This window comes from Trichogramma pretiosum, unplaced genomic scaffold (assembly GCF_000599845.2).
Source record: "Trichogramma pretiosum strain Unisexual culture from Peru unplaced genomic scaffold, Tpre_2.0 scaffold172, whole genome shotgun sequence".
NCBI classification, from domain to species: Eukaryota; Metazoa; Arthropoda; class Insecta; order Hymenoptera; family Trichogrammatidae; genus Trichogramma; species Trichogramma pretiosum.
In genome coordinates this window covers 22,239-41,290 of record NW_019640868.1, presented here as the reverse complement: position 1 = coordinate 41,290, position 19,052 = coordinate 22,239, and the positions used below count along the sequence as shown (strand labels likewise).

At 39.0% G+C, this 19,052-nt stretch overlaps 2 protein-coding genes across 2 annotated transcripts; both read left to right on the top strand.

Moving 5' to 3' along the window:
- Positions 1-9,057: 9,057 nt before the first annotated feature.
- On the top strand, positions 9,058-9,873 carry LOC106659200. The gene has a single exon (XM_014381616.1). The coding sequence runs from the start codon at positions 9,058-9,060 to the stop codon at positions 9,871-9,873; it is 816 nt and encodes a 271-aa protein (XP_014237102.1).
- A 5,466-nt stretch (positions 9,874-15,339) lies between these two features.
- LOC106659201 lies at positions 15,340-15,741 on the top strand. The gene has a single exon (XM_014381617.1). It carries the CDS (start codon positions 15,340-15,342, stop codon positions 15,739-15,741), a length of 402 nt encoding a protein of 133 aa, XP_014237103.1.
- The last annotated feature ends 3,311 nt before the right edge of the window (positions 15,742-19,052 follow it).

The window sequence follows — 19,052 nt, the reverse complement described above, 5'->3', positions numbered from 1 at the left end:
TCAGGCATTGACGCCAAAGAACGGCCCTAGGCCAATTGAGATTCCAAATATGATTTAGTTAATAGTTGTTTAAGAATCAGGCATTGACGCCAAAGAACGGCCCCAGGCCAATTGAGATTCCAAATCTGATTTATTTAATAGTTGTTTAAGAATCAGGCACTGACGCCAAAGAACGGCCCTAGGCCGACAGAGATTCCAAATGTGATCGATCCAGTATTTTTGCCACGTGTTTGCTACGTAGAGTCGAGACGGCTCTGTGAGGTAATTTTGGTTTTTTTCTTTTGTTAGATCGTCGTTCTCGACGGTGTCCGCACCGTGTATCGCGGTTTCAATCTTTTGCTTTTTTTTTGATGATCACTGATTTCGTAAGCCGATAGGGTGAAAGGCTAAGTCAAAATCAAAGTTGAACGCGTTATTTGCACTTTACACTTAACTTTATTTTAAAACACAAAAATATTCAAAATTGATTGTTAAAACTTTAATAAACTGTGTGAAAATAATGTATTGTGCGACTTTGGCGGGGTACTCTTAGTGGTAATTACTCGGGTCAGTGCTCCGTGTGCGAGAAAAACTCGTGACTGACGCGACTCCGATTTTCGCAAAGATGAGTGCGTGGGCCTACGCTTCCCCCTCCAGTCCGCTCGATGGAGCGAGGCGGCCGAGAGGAGAAAACGGAGCGTTGCCAGCCGCGACAGACGGAGTCCCGCGGACTTAAAGGCCAACTAGGCCAAATCATTAATAAAGTATTAGTTTTGTTTATTTAATTTTCTTTTCGACTAAACCAAGTCCAATAAAAGACTCGTTTATTTTCTACGTTAACCAAGGCCAATAGTGTCATTTATTTACCCGCAACCTATCCTACACCCAATCCAGGATGAAATTCAGCCATAGGTAGGTCTAGTAAGTTAAGTTCGAAAAATACCGATCGGTAGTTTCGCGTAAGGGAGGGGTATTGTGACGAAGCACACGTTCGTGAACTCAAACGTCGCGCCTGACCGAGGGCAGCCCGAACACTGGCACCACGCGAGGATATACTTCATCGCGAGAATGCACGAAGGAATGATTTCGCGTATTGTTCTCGTAGCCTAGGTTTCAGGCCAAGAAAAAGATGAGCATAGCAGACCGAGAACACAACATCGACGCCAAGACAACGAACGGCATCTCGAGATTCGACGAGCCTAGGCCGAGCAGAAGCAGGCAGGCCGCCCAAGAACAGCAGCCGTCACGTGACTGCTGTGCAATCTACTGCGTGGCAGACAAAGCCACGCGAGGCAGATTACCACGAGCCGAGCAAGTGTGTGCACGTGCAAAAGAGGCGAATAGAAACTTAGTTGTTTTCTTTGTTTATAACAAAGAACCAAGCAGCAGTTCGCGACAGTGGCAGTCTTGTGTAGACAGCTAGCTGACGACAAGGAAAACGTGTCGGAGTGCGAGTGTTGTGTGAGAAGCACAGCCTGTGTGAGTGCCAAGGACGACCGCTAAGAAAAGTGAGGCTAGGTTCTTCCTCGAGAAACGCGGCTCCGATCCGAATCCGGTAATCACCTCGGCCAAGTAACGAGAGTCGGCCTACGGACTGCAGTCAACGAAGACCACGAGAGCAGAGAAATCAGCCAAGGACATCGTCTACGGAAGAGCCGGCGAAGAGGTTAGCTTATAAGTTATTTAGGTAGTCGGTCGCTTGGCCGTGCGCACGATTGCGTCATCGTGCTTGGCGTGCATAGAGATTGTGTGTGCGTGTGAGTGTCACCGCAGCGGCGGCAAGCTCAGTGTGTGTGTGTGCGAATCGAACGGCACACTGCCGTGTTGCATTGTTCGGATAACACGCAGGTGTACGGCGCGACGTAGACGCGGTCTCGTAAAGTTAGCCATGTGGCTACAGGTACAGGTAGGAGCAGAGCACGCGCGCGTCGGCCGAGCTCGTTCGACCACACGTACGTAGTGACGGCCATTTTGGCCAAGCAGTAGAAGAAAGTCACGAACGTAACCTATTGCCGCGGAGCAAAGGTTCGGCCACGGAAGGCAAACAAGAACGCCACCAGCGCACCTGGTGGCTAATGTTGAAAGTTATATAAAGTGACTAGATTTTGAAATTGAATATCGCGAGTTATAGTTAATTCACCATCGTGCTGTAAATTTCCCAGGTTCCTTTTTCTTCAGAGAGTAGAGTAATTTTGCAGAATTATACTGATTTTCGCGGAGTTCGCGACAAATCGAGATTTCCTCGGCCAAAATCGAAAGGTGAGTCACTGGGGCCAACAGCTCGGCCCTAAACTCGGCGGAAGGCCCAGAACCTACTCGGAGAAGTCAGCGTGAGTACAAGAGGTCCCAATAATAAAATTCTTGTCGACGGCATTTAAGCTGGGCCTTACCCGATAAGGCCAATTTGCACCGTCGCAATATATATATTGCTATACAGGTAGTGCACAGCACCCGCGATTGACTCGTGTCCGTCGGGCCGGCCCAACTAACGGCGAGGTGGTGCACAGCCCGCGCGATTGACTCGACGTATTATATAATGAGTAAAAACGCGAGTAATGTCCCAGAGCCACGCGCGGGCAGCGAAAATGGCCGGATTGCTCAGTTTTCGACTCGCTCGCAAGGGTTCAAATGAAATTCAAAAAAATAAATCAACATAGGGACGCGCCCTCCTCAGCCGATTTTTAGCGTTGAACAGTGTATTGCGTGAACCCGTTAGGTCTGAGATCGTGTTCAGACCCTTCTGGGGAAGAGCGTCTGGTGTTTGGTTCACGACACTTGAGGAGAAGTTCGCGGCTAGGGGCATTACTAATGAAAATGAAAAATATCTCAATACAATCGCTAGTCTCCACGAGGATATTATAAGAGGCATTTCGGTCGCGGTTGGGGCTTTACCTGTAGATGAGCGTTATTCTAAACTCAAACAGATTTTGCTTGATAAATTTTCGCTCAGTGAATCTGATAAACTTCGAAGCTTATTCGGTGCTGAGTATGGGTTCGCGTTCTCCGTCTGAACATTAGGAATTTCTTGTCGCAAACGGTGCAAAATCTCTCGGTAGAGAAACAGTATTGCGAATGTAGCGTGAAACGATTCTGTCTAATATTTGCATTATCTTAGATAAGGATATTAACTCGAATAACGAGGAGAGCATGATTAAAAATGCTGACGAGATTTATGCATCTCTTAGAAGTGAAGAAAATAGTAATATTAGTTACGGCTTGAGTGCGATTGACAATAGACGCGTACTCGATGATAACTCATGCATTGAGATTTTAGAAAAGAAACTGGATCAGGTATTGGACGATATTGAGCAGCGTAGGCGCGACCGAAATGCAAATTTTAGTGGTCGTAATTATTATGGTTATAATGGTAATAAATATGTATAGCTGATGATAAGGCCTTCGCCTCTGATATTATTCGTGCCAAAATAGAGTTTTCACGTCTTAGATGAAATGGCATACTTGATCCTTCAAATAGTCGTGAGATGAGGGGCAAGTAGAGATTCGTACAATGTCTAGGTTTTTGTGATATAAAATACAGGAAAGCTAAAGATTACAAATGATGTGCGATAATTGTTCGCTCGGCACGAAACATTCACCCGTACAATTCGTTAACGGCATCGGGCCACCGCGGCTATTTCGGTAGATACGACGGTCGTGAGTTTAGGCTAGGCGGGGACGAAACCGAGAGAGGTCAAGCGTGTTGAAAGATACAATAATATGGCGCATATGCAGGAGAGAATCGAGCGACTTACATTCATTGACTAAACGGTTTATTGGTGGTTGCTTGGCCATATGTAGACTGCAAAAATAGCGAGGGCAGACGAGAAGGCAGCCAGATGTTGATGCTCTCCAGCATGGCAGACTCACTCTCACACACGCTGGCCATTGCAGGCCACACACGAGAGGGCTAGGTAGCTCGGGACTACCTCACGCGAGGTCCAACACAGAGTGTTCGCTTCTTCAACTCCTCGTCGGCTCGTCAGTCAGCATAGGCCTCCCTTTCCACTTGACAGGTTTTCGTCTGCTCATAAGGCAGCACGCGCAAGACCCGTACACTAGACCGGGTCGTTTTTGAAAAAATTTTTTGTATCACCTGGGCTCATGGCTGAGCTGAAAGTTCAAGGTTTCAGATGAAAAAAGCCGGGCTGCAGAAGTCAAAAAAGTGACCGGAACCGGTGTCGATAGGCTTTTGAAGTTTAAAAACGTGCTTCGGAAATTTAGCAAAATCGCTCTGAAAATGGCAATCATACAATAGATTGCTAACATTGCTCAGAAGGTAAAATTTATATCGACAAGACGTTTTCTTGCGTATTTTTGTGTGTAGAATCGAATTCCGTAGTCAGTTTTGACCTAGGAGGACGATTTCATTGAAAAAAATGCCCTTTTTCGATATTTTTATTCTGCGTAAAAAACAAAAAATCGTCTTGTAAACGTTTAAAAATGAACAGAAAAAATTTAGAAAATTTTTTGACACTGCTAAAGTTTAGGATTTTTCATGACGAATCCAATGGTATAAATTAGTATATACTTTGAAATTATTTTAATGCAGAAAAATACATCTTTATCCCAAAAAACGACATTACGAAAAATTGAAAAATCGAAAAGTGTATTAGTTTCTTCCAAGAAATGGCTAAGTAGAATCAACTATGGAAAAAATTGCATGAAACTATCTGATAGGTTTTTTTCTTACCTTTCCAACGCCGGTTTCAGAAGTTAAAAATTCGCAAGATTCGCTGAGATACAGCTATTTTTGTACGATACATTTTTTAAGCTTAAATTCTACTTCGCTAGTTTTTTAATGAATAGAGCTGGCTCAGAATTATTGAATTTTAAGCTTAAAAAATGTATCGTACAAAAATAGCTGTATCTCAGCGAATCTTGCGAATTTTTAACTTCTGAAACCGGCGTTGGAAAGGTAAGAAAAAAACCTATCAGATAGTTTCATGCAATTTTTTCCATAGTTGATTCTACTTAGCCATTTCTTGGAAGAAACTAATACACTTTTCGATTTTTCAATTTTTCGTAATGTCGTTTTTTGGGATAAAGATGTATTTTTCTGCATTAAAATAATTTCAAAGTATATACTAATTTATACCATTGGATTCGTCATGAAAAATCCTAAACTTTAGCAGTGTCAAAAAATTTTCTAAATTTTTTCTGTTCATTTTTAAACGTTTACAAGACGATTTTTTGTTTTTTACGCAGAATAAAAATATCGAAAAAGGGCATTTTTTTCAATGAAATCGTCCTCCTAGGTCAAAACTGACTACGGAATTCGATTCTACACACAAAAATACGCAAGAAAACGTCTTGTCGATATAAATTTTACCTTCTGAGCAATGTTAGCAATCTATTGTATGATTGCCATTTTCAGAGCGATTTTGCTAAATTTCCGAAGCACGTTTTTAAACTTCAAAAGCCTATCGACACCGGTTCCGGTCACTTTTTTGACTTCTGCAGCCCGGCTTTTTTCATCTGAAACCTTGAACTTTCAGCTCAGCCATGAGCCCAGGTGATACAAAAAATTTTTTCAAAAACGACCCGGTCTACCGTACACGCACGCAGCGTTGATCGCGCCTCTCTCTGTAAATTCGGCGCTTATCGCAAATTGGCGCTGATCCGCATTACCATGAGGCTCGCTTATTTCAGATCTTTCTCTCGGGCGGAAGGAATTTTAGGATATAATACAAAGGAAGGAGTACCGCCAGACCCTGTGCTGCACTACTTCCTTATAAAGTACATAAAACTTTGATTACACTTATGTTACAAGCGAAAATAGACAGTTGCACTGTGAGCGTACTCCAAGATACAGTAAGCCTGACCACTAACTACGTTTCGAAAAGTACGACAAAACAAATAATTGCATTCAGCAATTAAAATATGGTATTTTACCATTATTCAGTTCAAACATTTATTATGTAATTAACTAAGTAATCGTCGAGAAAGTATTCTACGTTAAAGGATGGTAAATGAATAAAACTTATAATTTTTATATTTTTTACAAGAAAGCATCCAGTACGAAATATAAATGCTGTAATTTATTAATGAAATTATTATATGTAATATATTATAAGCGATACAAGAAGAATAGTATGTTTACACATGTTATGTAAATTTCAAAAAAGAGAAAATGATGTATATTTCGTCTATGTTGCGTAGCAATCATGTATTTATTAAGTGCGTCCTACATATGTTTTTTTTATCCGTGTTTCCACGCTCCCTTGCAAAACACTGAGGGGGAGTAATATGTAGCGACGCAGTCACAGTACGTCAGTGACCCAACATATACGTACGCGCCTATAGTCACGGCGTTTTTACACGTTATTAGACGTATTTTGATGCGCTGAATCGATTTTTCGAGGTTGATTTTCTCGAATCAGGCGCGTTTAAAAGTTATAAACAAATTAATTGTTTAAACGGCCATATCTTGTAAAATATTGAAGATAGATTAAAACAATTGGCGTCTACTTGATCGATTACCTTTTGGAACGTCTTAAAATTTTCGTTTTTGACGTACTTTCATTTGTATTAAGTTGCTACGTTATTATAATAATTTATCCCATCGAAAAACGCGTATAAACAAATGAAAAGTACGTGACAGTCAGAACAGCTAATAATTGCTTTATAAACAATCATACTGGGATAAAAGCTATACAGAATTGTTGTGTAGGTTATTACCTTTAAAATGAGACGTCGATGAGCTCGATCGCACTTATACGAGCCAAGTTACGGGGGTTGAAAGATAAAAAAGGACGTATTTCTAGTAATTTTGCACTAAATATTGCATAACTTTTTTTCTACTGGACGGATTTTCAATTAACTTAATGGAAATTCTTCGTCTTTTAAAGACAAATAAAATAAAAAACAATTGTTTTAATCTATCTTCAATATTTTACAAGATATGGCCGTTTAAACAATTAATTTGTTTATAACTTGTAAATGCACCTGATTCGAGAAAATCAACCTCGAAAAATCGATTCAGCGCATCATAATACGTCTGATAACGTGTAAAAACGCCGTGGAGTCGGAAATTTTTACGAAAACCGAGCCAGCGTCAGGAGTATAAATAAAGGTTTTTGGATAAAAATAGAAAAATACGTATAACTTTTGAACAGGATCAGCTAGGATTTTGGTTCGAACGGGGTTTTCATCTGTAATTGACCGACTAAACAGTGGTGCAATCAGTTTTGGTGGCCATTTTGATGAAACCTATCGCGGCTTCAGGCCCACCGTGAAGTGGGCGAACAGAGCAAAAGAAAAAGATGATACTACCACTGAAGTCAGTCTCACTGACAGTATTAATACTAGCACAACTAAATCTCTTCTTCAAGGTGAAGTTACTAATAATTTTGAGGCATATTGTGATAGTGATAAAAACGGTGATTCAATATCGATAATTGAAGCAAATCAACCTAATCCATCAGATCGAGGACATTATATTCTAAGCCAAGAATCCAAGATGACGGAGAGCAAGCGGGCTCACGAGATGGTCCGAGCCAAGTACTGACCGCCTTCCATTTCGTTGAAAGGGACCTCCTGAAGGTTATCTGACCTCGGATTTGGATTCAGCACCTTCACAAACCCAGGTATGAATTTTTTCAGATTTTTTTACCTTTTTCTTACTATTTGACCTTTAAATGACATCTAAAATAAGCCAACCTTGAAAAACTGACTCCGGATTCGGATTCAGCGACCCCAAAAACATAAAGTCCACTAGGTCCGGTCGGTGGAGTTGAAAATTCTTTTTTTTTTGGAGGGCTGTGTAATTATAGCTACATCGTGGTATAGTTTGTTCAAGCAATATAGCTTTAAACATTATTCATCAGAACTACATGTAAAAAAGATCGAGATTGTTCTATGTATAACTCTGGTTTTATTGCTAAACACATGGCCGGTGAAATGTGTGAGAAGCAATAAAACTCCCAAAATATAAACATAACGGTCGCTCGGCGCATGAATAACATGGTTCAACTACAAGTTACAGCTATGTACAAGTAAAAAGGAAGAAGCGAGTAATATTTTGAGTAAAATTAAGTTTTTCTAAATATTTCGACAAATTAACTTGTCGGCAAGAGCGCGCGGTCGGACCGTACGGCTGGCGGGCTGCCGTAGCGCAGGCTAACTCGATAGTCGACGCGCGGCGTTGCCGGGTCGTCGTAGTGCAGGCTGACTTGATAGTCGGCGCGTGAGTCTGGAAGGCTGCCTTAGTGTAGGCTTTGAACCACGGGACGTTACACCAATTTCACCTCAAAATAGTCATTATTGACGGAGATATGAGGGAAAATAACTTTTCATGTACATTATTTGTAATATCTCGCTAACTGTTTGACCAAATCGGATGAAATTAAGCTTTAAAGATTCGTATCGTTGCGTACTTTCTATATTTTCCACAAGCAGCTCGATATCTTGACGAATTGGTGGAGATATGAGTGAAAATCTTGTTTCATAACCTCAAAATAGAGGCTCTTGACCTCTTATATCTTACTTACTACTTGATGAAATCAGACGAAACTGAGCTTAAAAGATCCATACTGACTTTCTATTTTTCCCAACGATATCTTGAAAATTGACGGAGATATCAGTCGAAATGACCTTAAACGAGGTCGAAAAAGCGGCCTTCAAGCACCGCCGATACTTGCCAATTTCACCTTAAAATAGTCAATATTTAGGGAGATATGAGGGAAAATAACTTTTCATGAACATTATTTGTCATATCTCGCTAACTACTTGACCAAATCGGATGAAATTGAGCTTAAAAGATTCGTAATGATGCGGACGTTCTATATTTTCCACAAATTGCTCAATATCTTGAAGAATTGACGGAGCTCTGCGCCTCCGCGTGCACGTTTCCCAACATCTGTCTGAGTACGGAAGCCTGTGAGTACGGAAGCTTGTAAGTGCCATTCGTCGCCACGCGCAGAGGGTGAGCGCCGCGATCGCTTGCGGCGCTCGCGCGCAGTGCGCGCGCGCGTTATCCTTTCTGTTTATTTGTTTCAAGACTCGGAACTGTTGACTTTGATTATTACGTGTCGAATCTCTGATTATTAAGTTGCTCTAACGTTTAGTGTCGAAGTCAAGATGGAAATTCAAGTATCCGATGAAGCCAATAGTGTTTTCTTTAAACTGGAGAATAATTATTTAAACTTTGAGACCTTTCAATTTTATTTTTCTGGTGCTCGTGGTCTAGTATTTGGCGGTAATCCAAAAATTTGCGTGCCGATTATTAATGATCAATTTCAGTTACGTCACGATGTACTAGAATACAATGTATTATATAAAACTCGAAAAATAACGGATGAAAGTCGTGATCAATTAATAATGAACTATTTCCAAAGTTTATATACATACAAGGAAATTCGTCATTTGCTAGCAGTTAAACATAATTATCATATATCGGAGCGTTCATTGAAAAGAATTTTAAAAGGACTAGGAGTTAGAAGAAAAAATATTGTGGAGAGTGAAACTGAACTTATCGTAAAAGCTCTCATTGAAATTCATAGCACTTCCGGTTTTAATTTAGGATATAGATCTTTGTGGCAACGACTAAAAACAGAATGTAAATTAACAATGAAGAGAGATACTATTCTCAAATATTTAAGAATCATCGACCCAGAAGGAATAGAAGCTCGCTCCAGGTACCGACTAAAGCGTCGACAATATTCATTGTCCGGGCCCAATCATTTGTGGCACGTGGATGGTCACGACAAATTAAAAAAATTTGGTTTTGCCATACATGGTTGCGTAGATGGTTACTCCAGAAAAGTTATTTGGTTAAATGTAGCTACAATTAACAACAAACCCGAAGTGATAGCGTACTATTATCTGCAATCGTCAATTTCCCATAATTGTGTACCCTGTGTTATAAGAAGTGATAAAGGTACAGAAAATTTTTAGTATATAAATTTTTCAGAAAATAAAAAGAAAAGTGATAAAGGTACAGAACGATCGGTGTATGGAAAATTTAACGCGACAATCGCTGTTCAAACTGAGCCTTAAAAGTTTTCGTAAAAGAGAAAAAAAAAAGAAGAAAGTTGTAACGCGAGCAGTCGTCGTCAAAATGTGAATACCCGAATCGGACGATAGGTGTATGGAAAATTTAACGCAACAATCGTTGTTCCAACTGGTCCTTAAAGGTCTTCGTAAAAGAAAAAAAAAAGAAGAAAGTTGTAACGTGACAATCGCCGTTCTTTATTGAGTAAATACTAGACTTAAAGTCGTCGCTCGAAACACTTAACGTGATAGTCGTCGTTTCTTAATTGTAAACGCGGAATACTCGGTCTTGAAACTCCTGTTCCTAAAAAGTTTTATTAAAACGCGGAATATGGCTTTACGCCCTTGTTCCTAAAAAAAATTGTTTATTTAAACGCGGAATACTCTGTTCCTAAAAATTGTTTATATAACTGCGGAAAACTTGATTTTAAAACTTTTGTTCCAAAAAAAATTTATATAAACGCGGAATACTTTGTTCCTAAAAATTGTTTATATAACTGCGGAAAACTTGATTTTAAAACTCTTGTTCCAAAAAAAATTTATATAAACGCGGAATACTTTGTTCCTAAAAATTGTTTATATAACTGCGGAAAACTTGATTTTAAACTCTTGTTCCAAAAAATTTTATATAAACGTGGAATACTTTGTTCCTAAAAATTGTTTATATAACTGCGGAAAACTTGATCTTAAACTCTTGTTCCAAAAAAAAAAAGTTTTATACAAACAAAAAAAATCTAAAGTGATTTTAAAAAAAAAATTGGCAACTTTTGCCGCCCAAAAAAAAATATAAAAAAAAAATGAATTTCGAACACTTAACGTAATCCTCCCTAAACAATTAGCATCTCCCCGGAGCCTCCAAAATTTGACCTTAGGTCCAATTTAAATGATTGATACGCCTTCTGAACCTAGGTTTTACCCCAATAGCTCAGAGTTCAATTGTTCGGAGAAAGATTAAGTTAAATGCGAAACCATTTATTACAAAAGTGCTGAAGGACCTTTACGATAAGGAAAAGAATTTATTGCGAAAGTGCTGAGGGACCTTGGCAATTTGTTGAAAGTAGATTTTATTGTAGAAGTACTGAGGGACCTCTACAATATTTTATAGATCTTGTTACAAAAGTGCCGAAGGACCTTTGTAACAAGTAGAAAAAGATTTTGTTGTAATGGTACTGAAGGACCTTCACAATATTTTATTACAAAAGTGCTGAAGGAACTTTGTAACAAATGTGTTCTATTGCAATAGTACTGAAAGACCTTTGCAACGAACGAAAGCAGTGAATAGTAGTTAGTAAATTTAGGATAACTCGGGTAAAAATGATTGTATAGGCTTTAAATAATGTTCAAATCTCAGCAGCCTACGCAACGCCCGAGTCAAACGAGTCTGTGTAAGTTACTTTAGTAACTAGATCAAGTAAGTAACTAAATCTAGCAAACTTTACTCAAAACTAGGCAGTGAGACCATTGGTACTGAGGACCTATGCTGCTCGTTAGTCTGCCTTGGTTTGACTGAGTATTGAGACTGATTCTTGCCTCCGAGGTGGCCCGTATTTATACGCTTTGTGCGGTGTGCCCAAAAGTGGGGACGAGCAACCGTCGTGTTGGACCGTTCGGCGAGCATTCGTGGCAAACCGACTTTATTTACTTTTCTTAAAAACTATTACAATGCAAAATATTAACTTGAAATTATGATACAAAATTGTGCTATGGTGTTACAATTGTTTTATGTTATACAGTGCAGTAGTGAACGACTTGTGTAAAAAGTGACGTTATCCAATAAATAAATAAAGTGCTGTTTACAATAATGTTTTTTTGATAGAAGTGTTCTAAATGTATTTTGATGTGAATAAATTAAATGAAATAAAATGATTTAATTAATATTTTAGGCTGTAACATAGTTGTAACTGTTCATAGAAATAGTGGCACATGTTGTATGATGACTCGGCAGTTTCGAGGTTACGCCGAGTCATGCATAATTAATACACTCAATATGTATATTATAACTTATGATTTAAAGTCTGTACCAATTTAACATAAAAATACAAGTATCCGAATAAAACATCGCTAGGTGTTATAATTGTTTTGTTCATTATTTGAATAAAATAAAAGTTCGCCATGTGAATGCACATGATGATATTTAAGTTCCAAATTTAATTATTAATATAAATGTTAGTGGTTTTATTTTTATATTTTCTGATAGCTTGTTTTATTTAGCGTTGTTTAATTTTATTGTTATGTAATTATTATTAATTTTAATATTATTGGTAAAAGAGTAAAACCGATGGTAATTATGGTAAGGTAGATTATGATAATGTAGTATGGTAAGGAATGGTAAAGAATGGTAAGACAACGGTACCGGCGCAGGCATAGCTGTTATGATTGGGACGGTGCGTTGCCGCCTTATTTAAAAAGTAGACGTAGGCTAGCTGTGTAGGACGTCACAATAGTAAACAAAGCGCGCCGGCAAATAATAATAAACCGTGGCAGGCGTCGAAATCGGGCTTTAATAAATATCAGCAAAAACGCGTGGATGTATTCGCAATACGCGTAGAGAAAAATAAAACAGTAAAAGAAAAAGTCGATAAGGAGCCTCCAAAAAACGAGGACCAGCTGCAGCACCAGCTCCGTAGCTGGTGATGTAGCTGGGACCGTTTGCTCAGTGTTGGCTGACCCGCGAAATTTGACGAAAGAAATAAAAGAGCCGAATGTGGAGAATGCGCGTGGTGTTTATGTACAATGTCCGGAAATAACAATTCACATACGCGAATTAACGATAAGTGCTTTAATACACAGGGAGTCAAGTTACATGTGTATCGGAAGATTTATTTAAGCATAATGTAACAACATTCAGCGAGTTTCCAATATTACCCGTCGTAGGCACAATAGTAAAAGGCGCGACAGGATTAAAGTCCACGCGGATTGATAAACAGATCATGTGTGCGATAAAAGTAGGAGAGACAAATAGCGACGTTATCTTTCTCGTGATACCTAAACTCATTAGAGATTGCATTTTTGGAATGGATATAATAAAAGAATTGGGCTTTATAATAAATACAATAAATGATACTATAGTTTTCGGTAATCAGTCATTAAAATATAATTCAATAAAGGTAGATGAGAGTCGGCTCGATCACAGGCATATTCGAATAATAGAACATGACTGTGAAAGAATCACACCAATATGTGCGGGCGTTTTTGTCGAGAACATAGATGCACCGATCCCGGTGGTGAGTGCGTTATTACAGAACGATAAGAATATCGGTGATCCGTATGAGATCTCACTCCAGGAGATTGAACAAAAATTGGCAATCTGCGAAGTGAGAAACGAGCAAACGACTAAGAAGCTACGCGAGATAATTCTAAATAACCGTGATGTGTTTTATAAAAAGCCCGGTCGGCTAAGAAATTTCGAATATGAATTAAAACTAAAAGATAATAAGCCATTTTTTGTACAACCATATCCAGTACCTTTAAATTATAAAGAAAAAGTACGCGATGAATTAAACGTGTTATTGGAATGGGGTGTGATACGGGGTTCGAGGAGTTGCTATGTCTCACCACTGGTCGTCGTGATAAAAAAGGATAAGTCGATTCGGTTATGTATGGACGCGCGACGTTTGAATGAAAAACTCGTGGAAGATTATGTATCTCCATGCGGCGTGGAGGAGATCCTGCAGCAGTGCTATGGTATTACGACAATGTCAAGTCTTGACCTTACTAGTTCGTTCTACCAAGTGGCGCTTGCGGAGGACTCTAAAAAGTATTGTGCATTTATGTTTGATGGCAAAGTATATGAATTCAATGTCGTTCCGTTCGGGCTCAAAGTGGCCAGTGTCGCTCTTATCAGGGGCTTTGATGGAGTGATAAAGGGGGCAGGAAGTCACCTGTTAAATTTTGAGGATGATATGCTAATAATATCGAATAGCGAGCAAGAACATTTGGTTCATCTCGATAAATTACTTAAGTTATTAAAAGAAAATAACATAACGTTAAAATTTGCAAAGTCTGAATTCTTTAAAAAAGAAGTAGAGTTTCTTGGATTCACGTTGACTGTCGAACAAAGTCGATTTGATAAAATCGTTTCCTCCTCCCAAGAATATTAAGCAATTAAAGAGCTTTATGATAGTGATAAATTTCTATAGTAAATTTGCAAAAAATCACGCCTCACTGTTGTTCCCACTTTTAAAACTAGTAAAAAAGTCTTCTAAATGGGGGTGGGGGGACAGTGAAAATAGGTGTTTTGAAAAGATAAAAGAGTTATTTGCACAGGAAATATGCTTGGCATATCCTGACCCAGCGAAACCCTATTACTTGCAGACAGATGCATCAGATTATGCACTGGGTGCAACATTATCACAAGTTGATGATGAAAAGAATGAGCGACCAATTACCTTTATAAGCAGAACGCTTAAAGGCGCCGAGTTGGCGTATAACACAACAGAGAAAGAGTTACTCGCGGTTGTGTGGTCTCTTCATAAGTTAAATACTTATGTACGAGCAGCTGAAGTATATATAAGAACTGACCACCACGCTTTGATTTTTATGTTTAAATCGAGATTTGTTGGTCAGAGGATTCAGAGATAGATCCTAAGCATCCAAGATTTTAATTTAAAATTTGAACACGTTAAAGGAGTACATAACACAGTAGCTGATTTGCTCAGCGGCCAACCGCTATATAATCCGAGCGATTACAATAAGCCAGGCGAGCTAGAGATATTCTTGACTAAAATCCAAAATTTTTCGAAAGAACTATTATTAAAATTACGAACTTTAGCAAATGAGCAGAGAATAGATACACGTTTAAAATACTTAATTGATTCAATAGAAAGCGATGATGCAAAGATAAAAAGTAAATTTTTGTTGATAAATGGATTGTTATGTAAACGGCACTTAGATTCAAGTAGAATCGTTGTACCGCATTCGTGTTTAGAAAGATTAATAAAAGAAACGCACGAAGCGTATGGCCACTTGGGCGCTAAAAAATTGACAAAGTTATTGAATGAAAGATTTTTCATTAAAAACATAAAGCACAGGTTGTCACAGATTGTGGCAAGCTGTGACTTGTGCCAATTAAATAAACACTGTACTCGTCCAAACCTCGCCAAGCAGCAGATTATACTTGTAAACAAACCGAACGAGCTGTTATGTATCGATTTCCTCGGGCCGTTGACTCCGTCGAGATTTGGCATGAGGAATGTATTGGTTACGATAGACGCGTTCTCAAAATTCGTTGTTTTATATCCGTGTCGGAAACAGACGACGTCGTTCGTCGTAAAAATGTTAAGAAATAATTATTTTCAGCAGTATGGGAAACCTTAGGTTGTGTGCTGCGATCATGGTAGCCAATTTACCTCAGACAAGTTCAAAAAAGCAATGTCTGAGGAGGGGATAAAGATAACTTTTTCATCTATTAAGCATCCAGAGTCAAATGGAATTTGCGAAAGAGTTAACAAAACTCTTGTAACTTTTCTAAGAATGTTTATAAAGAATAAGCACACAAGCTGGGAACCATACATTAAAACTGTCCAAGACATAATGAACGAAACCCACCACGAGACAACCGAATTCACTCCTCTAGAGCTGCATCTGAACTTGGTCCTGACTCGCATATGGGACAAAGTATTAAATATTCCACCGATAGATAACAAATTGGATATTGAAAGAAAATACGAATTAGCCTACGACCGGATCAAGAACAAACGATCAAGGCGAGCCGATAAAGCAAATATAAATAGAAAAAATGTGACGAATTTGCAACCGGAGATAAAGTACTAATAAAGTGCAAGAATACATCCGACCAGGAAAATAAAGTCTTCAATTCATGCAGATTTGTGAAGGTCCATTTTTTGTCAAAGAAAAGCGAAGCGAAAACACGTATATTCTCACGGATACACCGGAGAGAGTGAAAGGGCAATTTCATGTCAACGACCTGATAAGATACAGGGAGAGGGCACAAACAAATGAGAGGCCTATATAAGCAGAGAAAAGTGCGAAGCAAGTCTCAGTAGATATCGAGTAATCAATATTGTCAAAGCAAGATGCCGAGCATCGCAACTAATACGGTGACGCACGAGGTGGCGATTCAGGCCCAAGGCCTGCCCGAACTGGCACAAAACGCAGTGTGCGTAAGGAGTATCCCGCAAGTTCCGAGAGAACCTCAAGGTGTCATTGCAACAGCAAGGGCTCGATCCATTGCCAAGGGTTGTAGGAACAAGAGAATGCCGTGCGGTAGAGCTTGCCAAACAGCTCCGCCAGAGCAGAGGCCTGTGGCGATTCAAGTCAAGACGGAGTTGTTCCCGCTGATGCTCCAACAAACATGCCCAAGCCCGATCGAGTCTTCTGATGACGACGAATTGGCCTACGGCTTGCCGGAGGACCGCATCAAGCCAGGAATTGGTGTGAAGTCTGCCAAGTTCAGACAGCAGCTCGCGCAGGAGTTTATAGAAGTGTGGTGAGGAGAAGGAATCCTGCAGATGAAGTTGCAAGTTTTTTTTCTTTCTTTTGTAAACTTTTATTTTTCATTTTACAGGCGTGAGTTGGGTATAGAGATGCGCGGCGTTGGTTAGACGTGTCAATAAGTCAGCACAGATTATTATTATTACTATTATTTAAATTCAAAATGCGTCGTTTAAAGATTTGAGTTAAATTTATCTAAAGTTTATTGTTAATTATTATTCGTTAATTGATTAGCTGTTAATTATAAATTTTTTTTCTCTCTTTTCTTTTTTTTTTTGGTATTGTATAGAGTCATTTTGCTAAAAAGTTTATTTTGATTCTGTATATTTCTTGGGGGTTTAATATTTTCTTTTCTTTAAAATTTTTTTTTTCTCTTGTGAATTTTTCTAGTGCTGTAGTCTCGATAAAGAGAGAATGTAATTATTTGGAAAAGAAAAGGAAAGAAAATATTAGGGGACAATGTGACGCTACCCAATTGTACGATCAGCTGATCAGTGTGGATCAGCTGATCACCCCTCTATTGTTAATAACAATAGTGTAATGTTACCCGGTAGGAGTATTTGGCGCGAATTTCGGCCTATATAAACGAGGCCCCAAGAGGAACAGGCAACAGTTGCCAAGCAACGGTTCACGTTGCAACTAATAAACGCTCTAAGCCTCGCAATTCATAAAGCGGGTAGTAATCTTCTTCGAGGAGTCAGCAGCTTATTTCTAGAGCGACTCTCGTAGAAGATCAATTACTTACAAGCCGTATTAAATACCAGCGACATCATAGCATATATAATTTTTTTCATGATTGACAAGCCTCTCCTCATTTCAGAGCGCGGAGTAGAGTCTGCATTAAATATACATATTAAAGTAAATATAAGTCCACTATCGGACATTTCTCTTCCTTTTCGATTTTCGAGTCAATTGTTCGACGCCAGCAGAAAAGAGGAACTCGGACCAACCGAGGAATCTCACAGTTCATAACCTCAAAATAGAGGCGCTTGACCTCCTATATCTTACTCACTACTTGATTAAATCAGACGAAACTCAGCTTGAAAGATTTATACTAACTCTCTATTTTCCAACATTATCTTGAAAATTGACGAAGGTATAAGTCGAAATGACCCTAAACAAGGTAAAAAAAGCGGCCTTCAAGCACCGCCGATACTTGCCAATTTCACCTTAAAATAGTCAATATTTAGGGAGATATGAGGGAAAATAACTTTTCATGAACATTATTTGTCATATCCCGCTAACTACTTGACCAAATCGGATGAAATTAAGCTTAAAAGATTCGTATTGGTGCGTAATTTCTATATTTTCCACAAACAGCTCGATATCTTGACGAAATAATGGAGATATGAGTGAAAATCTTATTTCATAACCGCAAAATACAGGCGCTTGACCTCTCATATCTTACTCACTACTTGATGAAATCAGACGAAACTCAGCTTCGCTACACAGACTACAGTTTCGCCACACAGACCTTATAAATGTGTCACACAGACTTTATTGTTTCATTACGCAGACTTTATGTTTTGTCACGCAGACCTTATTAATTTGTCATATTGACTTTATTATTTTATCACACAGACTTTATGTTTAGTCACACAGACCTTATTAATTTTATCCTGCAAACTTAATGTTTTGTCACGCAGACCTTATCAATTTGTCACACAGACTTTATTATTTTATCACACAGACTCTATGCTTTGTCACGCAGACCTCATTAATTTGTCACACAGGGCTTATTATTTTATCACGCAGACTTTATGTTTTGTCACACAGACCTTATTAATTTTATCCCGTAGACTTTATGTTTTGTCACGCAGACCTTATTAATTTGTGTCGTCGATGCATAAGTCGACGATTTGGGTGCGAGCCGTATGTGCGTGTATGTGATGGGGGCAGCAGTGGACGAGGCGACCGCGTGAGGCATTTCGCACAACTCTCTCTCCCCCTTCCATGCGCGTACGTGCGAGCGAGCCTCACTCGTGAGCGATCCTTACTGCTACGCAGATCTCAACAAGAGACCCACAAATTTTCACGTTAAAGATATTTCTTTGCTTTTTCTCTTAATTTATTTCTCGTTTATTGTGTTCGGACATTTTGTCCTTTGGTTTGTTTTCTCTTTGTTCTGTGTGTGAGAGGTGCAGTGTGCACAGTGGTGTGTAATAAAGTTTTGCCACAGTTCAAAGTGAACTTAAGGTGTAATCATTTAACCATCCTGTCCTTATCACGCCGATATCAACGATCAACTCCAACAATTTGTCACATAGACTTTATTATTTTATCACACAGACTTTATGTTTAGTAACATAGACCTTATTAATTTTATCCTGCAGACTTAATATTTTGTCACGCAGACCTTATTAATTTTTCACACAGACTTTATGTTTTATCACGCAAACCTTATTAATTTTTCACACAGACTTTATTATTTTATCCCACAGACTTTTGTGACGGGGCACAAGGCACATAAGCGTCGCGCCGTGAATTTTAGAATAAGTCGCGCGAGCATGTGTGTGTGCGTGTATGTTTTCGCGACTTACAGGTCGAGAAGAACAGCGGCAGCAGCAGGCAACGACGTTTCGGCACTTGCGGCGGCGTACGCGTGAGAGAGAGATAGACTGCTGCGCGTG

Bases quoted from the DNA above. Each gene is read 5' to 3' on its own strand.
- LOC106659200 (XM_014381616.1), top strand. From the start codon at position 9,058: ATGGAAATTCAAGTATCCGATGAAGCCAATAGTGTTTTCTTTAAACTG.
- LOC106659201 (XM_014381617.1), top strand. From the start codon at position 15,340: ATGTCTGAGGAGGGGATAAAGATAACTTTTTCATCTATTAAGCATCCA.